The sequence below is a fragment of the Pseudophryne corroboree genome, chromosome 4 (assembly GCF_028390025.1).
Source record: "Pseudophryne corroboree isolate aPseCor3 chromosome 4, aPseCor3.hap2, whole genome shotgun sequence".
Lineage (NCBI taxonomy): Eukaryota > Metazoa > Chordata > Amphibia > Anura > Myobatrachidae > Pseudophryne > Pseudophryne corroboree.
In genome coordinates this window covers 874,193,141-874,199,945 of record NC_086447.1, presented here as the reverse complement: position 1 = coordinate 874,199,945, position 6,805 = coordinate 874,193,141, and the positions used below count along the sequence as shown (strand labels likewise).

The following is a 6,805-nucleotide window of genomic DNA, read 5'->3' as shown; positions in this document are numbered from 1 at the left end:
CAATCCGGCTGCAAGCAGGCGAGTTCGCTTCTTCTCCCCTTAGTCCCTCGCTGCAGTGAGCCTGTTGCCGGCAGGTCTCACTGAAAATAACAAATTCTAAGACTATAACTTTCTAAGAGCTCAGGAGAGCCCCTAGTGTGCATCCAACCTCGGCCGGGCACGAAATCTAACTGAGGCTTGGAGGAGGGTCATAGTGGGAGGAGCCAGTGCACACCAGGTAGTCTAAGATCTTTCTAGAGTGCCCAGCCTCCTTCGGAGCCCGCTATTCCCCATGGTCCTTACGGAGTTCCCAGCATCCACTAGGACGTCAGAGAAAAAACCCTCATGTCGACCTTTTGCCCTGTCGACCTAGCACATGTCAACCTGTCGACCTAGTGACTGTCGACCTATAGTGGTCGACCTAGACACTGTCGATTTGAATATCCACACCCGGCACCCCGCTTCTTGGTCCTCACAGGTGATCATCGGACACCCAGTCTCTGGTCTGATTTATCAGTGTCTAATCAGTCAGAACAATATATCATACAACCAAGCATTACACAGGGCAACCCGGTTATATAACGCTGCGTAAATACTATGGAGAGGACGGGGAGAACATTATCCCAGATACAACAGGTTCTAGTATCTGGGAATCACATGTGAGAAAGGTAAACAGACGGAGAAAATTCACACGCTCTCTGTAATAACATCACCTATGCTGTGCATGCATCCAGGCTGTGGGACAGGAAGTAGGAAAGTGGGCCTCAAGTAGTAGCAGAGGAAAGGGGGTCTGATGCGTGGGGAAAAAAAGCGAAGCATGCGGGGGAGGGGGGCGTGGCAGCAGTGGAGCGTGTGTATAGGAGGGGAAGGGGGGTGACAACAGGCTCCAGAGTGCGCGGGTGAATATGAGGCAGGAGCCAAGGGAGGTGGGGGGAGGGAGTGGGGACAGCATGCAGGAGCTGAACGTGAGGGTATCAGGAGGCAGTAGTGGAGCGCAGGTGGGTACAGGAGGCAGGAGCAAAGCACGTGGGTAAGGGAGACAGCAGGCAGGAGCTGAGAGAGTGAGACAGTGGGCAGGAGCGAACCACGTGCGGGAGGGGGGACAGCAGGCAAGAGATGAGCGAGGGGGGAGGCAGGAGCAGTGTCCAAGGGGGAGTGATGGGGGCAGGAGCAGAACACACGGGGGCAGCAGGCAGTATCAGAGCGGGTTGGGGGGGGGGGGGGGGGGGGGGGGACAGCAGGGGGGACTCACAGAAGGCAGAGGCGGAGCTTGGAGGGACAGCAGGCAGAGGCAGGACCATCTTAACAGCAGTGTAGGCCACTGGGCAAAGCAATGCACTGGGGCCCCTACCCATCCTAGAGCAGTAGGGGTTGGGGGTGCTATTAGTGGCAGCTTTGATGTCCTGCGGGCGGTAGTGGATGATCTATCTTCCGCTCAGCATGTAGGACCTGGAGCAGTAATTTCTGCTAACTACTCTTTTACTGCACAGATGGCGGGAGGGAGAATACTAAACTGTAGAAGGGGGCATAGGGCTGAATGAAGGGGCTCTTGTACACGACTTCCAGGGTGGTAGGGGGTGTTTAATATGCAGAGGAGGGGTGGATAGTGGAGTGGGCTTAATATTCATAATTTTCCGGTGGGAGGGCAGCTTGCTTGACTGCAGATATCGCCAGTTCCTGTTAATAGATTTCGTAGCTTTCAATGTGATTAAAAAAAAAAACTAGAGTCTCCCACCTTTCAGGAGGTACTGGGGACTTGAGAATCAGAGCAATCTACCAATGAAAATATAAAACTGGGGGGGTTGGTTAGGGTTAGGCTGCGGGTACGGAGGGTTAGGGGGGGGGGGGGGGGGAAGAGAGGGTACACCACCCTTTACTCACCACTGTCGGTATTTTAAACTCCAGGATCCCGGTGTCGGTATTTCGATCGCCGGGATAACATACTCCGGGATCTCATACTGATCCCTCTGGAGTATACCCTCAGAAAAACTAAGTTAGACAGATATCGAGATATCTGGCTGGGAAGAGCAATAAACAGGCTCGGATGGTGACCACTGCTTTGAAGTCGGATATCTCCTGTTCCCCAGGGTCAATTATTAAAAATCTGGTACCCATGGAAAAAGGGGACCCTCAGCTATCAGCCTAGGCCCTTATACTCCTGAGGCACTTGGGCAACTGCCCATTGAGACCATATGAAAAGACGGCCCTGGCGGAGTGTGGGGGCAGGAGCCAAGCGTGGGAGTGAGGGGACAGGGGTCGAGCGTGTGTGTGTGTGTGTGTGTGTGTGTGTGTGTGTGTGTGTGTGTGTGTGTGTGTGTGTAGGGAGGGGACAACAGGCAGGAGTGAAGCGCAGAGGATCATAAGTGGAGTGCAGGGGATTGGGCAGGAGCGAGGTGTGTGTTGGGTGGGCAGCAGGCAGGAAGCGAGCTCAGGTGGGGGAGAACACGCAGGACGAGTGCGGATTAGGACAGGAGGCAGGAGCCTGGAACAGAGCACAGGGAGCACAGCAGACAGGAGTGGAGCACTGGCAGGTTGGGGTATGAGGCAGGAGAGGACTGCGGGAATTACAGCAGACAGGAGTGGGGGGCAGGCAGCAGGTAGAGGATGAGTGTGCGTGGGGGAGACAGCAGACAGAAGCAGAGCGTGAGGGGCAGGCAGGAACGGACCTGAGTGCAAGAGGACAGGAGGCAGGGGCAGAGTGGAGGGACGACACAGCAGGCAGGAGCGAAGCACGGGTGGGACTGGAGGCAAGAACAGAGTGCAGGTGGAGAGAGAGCAAGCAGGAGCCAAGCATGGGTGGGGACAGGAGGCAGGAGCTTAGTGTGGTGGTGTGGGGGGCAGAAGGCAGGAGAGGAGCCTGGAGCAGAGCGCTGGAAGGGGGGGCAGGAGTGGAGAGCGGGGATTACAGCAGGCAGGAGCGGAGCGCAGGGTGGGATGGGGGAAGTAGGCGGCGCTAAGCGTGGGGGGGCAGCACACAGAAGCAGAGCATGGGGGTTGGGAAGAAGGCAGGAGCGCAGTGCTGGGGGACGGGTGGCAGAGGCAGTAGGCAAGAGCAGAGCAAAGGAGCAGAGTGCCGGAGGCCTGGTGACAGGGGCAGGAGTGGAGTGCAGGAGGACTAGAGGCAGAAGCAGAGTGCAGGATGACTGGTGGCAGAGGCCGCAGGAAAGAGCAAAGTGCAGGAGGACTGGTGGCGGGCAGGAGCAGAGTGCAGGAGGACTGGTGGCAGGAGCAGAGTGCAGGAGGACTGGTGGCAGGGGCAGAGTGCAGGAGGACTGGTGGCAGGGGCAGAGTGCAGGAGGACTGGTGGCTGGGGCAGAGTGCAGGAGGACTGGTGGCAGGAGCAGAGTGCAGGAGGACTGGTGGCAGGAGCAGAGTGCAGGAGGACTGGTGGCAGGAGCAGAGTGCAGGAGGACTGGTGGCAGGAGCAGAGTGCAGGAGGACTGGTGGCAGGGGCAGAGTGCAGGAGGACTGGTGGCAGGGGCAGAGTGCAGGAGGACTAGAGGCAAAAGCAGAGTGCAGGAGGACTAGAGGCAAAAGCAGAGTGCAGGATGACTGGTGGAAGAGGCAGCAAGCAAGAGCGGAGCGCAGGAGGACTGGTGACAGGAGCAGGAGCAGAGTGTAGGGGGACTGGTGACAGAAGCAGAGTGCAGGAGGACTGGTGATAGGGGCAGGAGCAGAGTGTAGAGGGACTGGTGGCAGGAGCAGAGTGCAGGAGGACTGGTGGCAGGAGCAGAGTGCAGGAGGACTGGTGGCAGGAGCAGAGTGCAGGAGGACTGGTGGGAGGAGCAGAGTGCAGGAGGACTGGTGGGAGGAGCAGAGTGCAGGAGGACTGGTGGGAGGAGCAGAGTGCAGGAGGACTGGTGGGAGGAGCAGAGTGCAGGAGGACTGGTGGGAGGAGCAGAGTGCAGGAGCAGAGTGCAGGAGGACTGGTGGCAGGAGCAGAGTGCAGGAGGACTGGTGGCAGGGGCAGAGTGCAGGAGGACTGGTGGCAGGGGCAGAGTGCAGGAGGACTAGAGGCAAAAGCAGAGTGCAGGATGACTGGTGGAAGAGGCAGCAAGCAAGAGCGGAGTGCAGGAGGACTGGTGACAGGGGCAGGAGCAGAGTGTAGGGGGACTGGTGACAGAAGCAGAGTGCAGGAGGACTGGTGATAGGGGCAGGAGCAGAGTGTAGAGGGACTGGTGGCAGGAGCAGAGTGTAGGGGGACTGGTGGCAGGAGCAGGAGCAGAGTGTAGGGGGACTGGTGGCAGAAGCAGAGTGCAGGGGCACTGGTGACGGGAAGAAGCAGAGTGCAGGAGGACTGGTGACAGGGGCAGGAGCAGAGTGTAGGGGGACTGGTGACAGAAGCAGAGTGCAGGAGGACTGGTGATAGGGGCAGGAGCAGAGTGTAGAGGGACTGGTGGCAGGAGCAGAGTGTAGGGGGACTGGTGGCAGGAGCAGAGTGTAGGGGGACTGGTGGCAGGAGCAGGAGCAGAGTGTAGGGGGACTGGTGGCAGAAGCAGAGTGCAGGGGCACTGGTGACGGGAAGAAGCAGAGTGCAGGAGGACTGGTGACAGGGGAAGAAGCAGAGTGCAGGTGGACTGGTGACAGGGGAAGAAGCAGAGTGCAGGTGGACTGGCGACAGGGGAAGAAGCAGAGTGCAGGTGGACTGGCGACAGGGGAAGAAGCAGAGTGCAGGTGGACTGGCGACAGGGGAAGAAGCAGAGTGCAGGTGGACTGGCGACAGGGGAAGAAGCAGAGTGCAGGTGGACTGGCGACAGGGGAAGAAGCAGAGTGCAGGTGGACTGGCGACAGGGGAAGAAGCAGAGTGCAGGTGGACTGGCGACAGGGGAAGAAGCAGAGTGCAGGTGGACTGGCGACAGGGGAAGAAGCAGAGTGCAGGTGGACTGGCGACAGGGGAAGAAGTAGACTGCAGGGGGACTGGTGACAGGGGAAGAAGCAGAGTGCAGGAGGACTGGTGACAGGGGAAGAAGCAGAGTGCAGGAGGACTGGTGACAGGGGAAGAAGCAGAGTGCAGGGGGACTGGTGACAGGGGAAGAAGCAGAGTGCAGGGGGACTGGTGACAGGGGAAGAAGCAGAGTGCAGGGGGACTGGTGACAGGGGAAGAAGCAGAGTGCAGGGGGACTGGTGACGGGGGAAGAAGCAGAGTGCAGGGGGACTGGTGACGGGGGAAGAAGTAGACTGCAGGGGGACTGGTGACGGGGGAAGAAGCAGAGTGCAGGGGGACTGGTGACAGGGGAAGAAGCAGAGTGCAGGGGGACTGGTGACAGGGGAAGAAGCAGAGTGCAGGAGGACTGGTGACAGGGGAAGAAGCAGAGTGCAGGAGGACTGGTGACAGGGGAAGAAGCAGAGTGCAGGAGGACTGGTGACAGGGGAAGAAGCAGAGTGCAGGGGGACTGGTGACAGGGGAAGAAGCAGAGTGCAGGGGGACTGGTGACGGGGGAAGAAGTAGACTGCAGGGGGACTGGTGACGGGGGAAGAAGCAGAGTGCAGGGGGACTGGTGACAGGGGAAGAAGCAGAGTGCAGGGGGACTGGTGACAGGGGAAGAAGCAGAGTGCAGGGGGACTGGTGACAGGGGAAGAAGCAGAGTGCAGGGGGACTGGTGACAGGGGAAGAAGCAGAGTGCAGGGGGACTGGTGACAGGGGAAGAAGCAGAGTGCAGGGGGACTGGTGACAGGGGAAGAAGCAGAGTGCAGGAGGACTGGTGACAGGGGAAGAAGCAGAGTGCAGGGTGACAGGGGAAGCAGCGTGCAGGGGGAATGGAGGCACGGGCAGTAGGCAGGAGCGGAGTGCAGGGGGACTGGAGGCAGGAGCGGAGTGCAGGGGGACTGGAGGCACGGGCAGTAGTCAGGAGCGGAGTGCAGGGAGACTGGAGGCAGGAGCGGAGTGCAGGGGGACTGGAGGCAGGAGCGGAGCCTCAGAAGAATAGCGTGCGACTCACCTGAGCGACAGCAGGCACCGCAGCCTCTGAAGCGCAGTCCCTCCTGGAGGCTTGCCACGGCCTGACCAGGAGGCTGTTCCTCTGCAGCACCCTGCACGCCCGGCCTCCGCACCCTGCCATGTCCCGGGCTGTATGTAGGTGAACGGCCGCTTAGCTCGCACTCTCCGGCTGTCATACAGCGGCCAATCAGTGTCCGCCAGTCATAGCAATAGCCAATCAGCAGCGGCGGCGGTCTTTTCCTGGTTAGGAGCATTCTGGGAGTTGTAGTTTAATCCTCGTAAGACTTGTCCCATGTTTGTATTTGTCATGAATACAGAGAGCGTGTGCTAGCTCCCCCTGCTGGCTGCTGAGCGCGGTGCATAGAACAACGCGAGCGGGGGGGAGAGAGAGAGATAAATAAATAAATAAGGCTTTGTTTATACGTTATCCATACATCCCAACATGACCCTCTCCAGGAGGGACACAATGCTCTGCTTCTGGACTTCCCTCTTAATGTATGATTGCTGGCACCTGTGTTGAACAGGTTACTGGATAAGAAAGGTGTTTCACCACAGGTGATGGCAATCATATATTAAGAGGGAAGTCCAGGAGCAGAGCATTCTGTCCCTCATGGAGTGGGTCATGTTGGGAGGTATGCGTTATCCATAGGGTCAGTTATGTGGTAAGGTAATAGGGATAGGACTCGCTTGTGTTTGTCCACGTATTTTATGATTGCCTCCCCCAGCACTGGTTTTGCCTATTACATTGACTATACCTTAGATCATTTGAATTGGTCCAGGACCACCACCACCAAGGGACTACCACAGTGCTGTCTGTCATGCAAGACAGTAATTTTGGGGTTTTACTGAAAAACCTATGGCTGTCATGTCTGGTTGTCATGTATGGTT

At 58.3% G+C, this 6,805-nt stretch overlaps 1 protein-coding gene across 3 annotated transcripts in view; it reads right to left on the bottom strand.

Annotated features, from left to right (window-relative positions):
• Positions 1-6,149, bottom strand: part of MOCS1 (molybdenum cofactor synthesis 1) — an 83,759-nt gene extending 77,610 nt beyond the window's left edge. The window contains exon 1 of one of the 3 annotated variants that reach the window (XM_063918832.1): positions 5,919-6,149. In XM_063918832.1, coding sequence (XP_063774902.1) covers positions 5,919-6,038 — 120 coding nt within the window. In that variant the 5' untranslated portion in view covers positions 6,039-6,149. The remainder of the gene's footprint in view (positions 1-5,918) is intronic. The other 2 variants (XM_063918830.1, XM_063918831.1) reach the window with 2 other exon arrangements.
• Between the last annotated feature and the right edge of the window lie 656 nt (positions 6,150-6,805).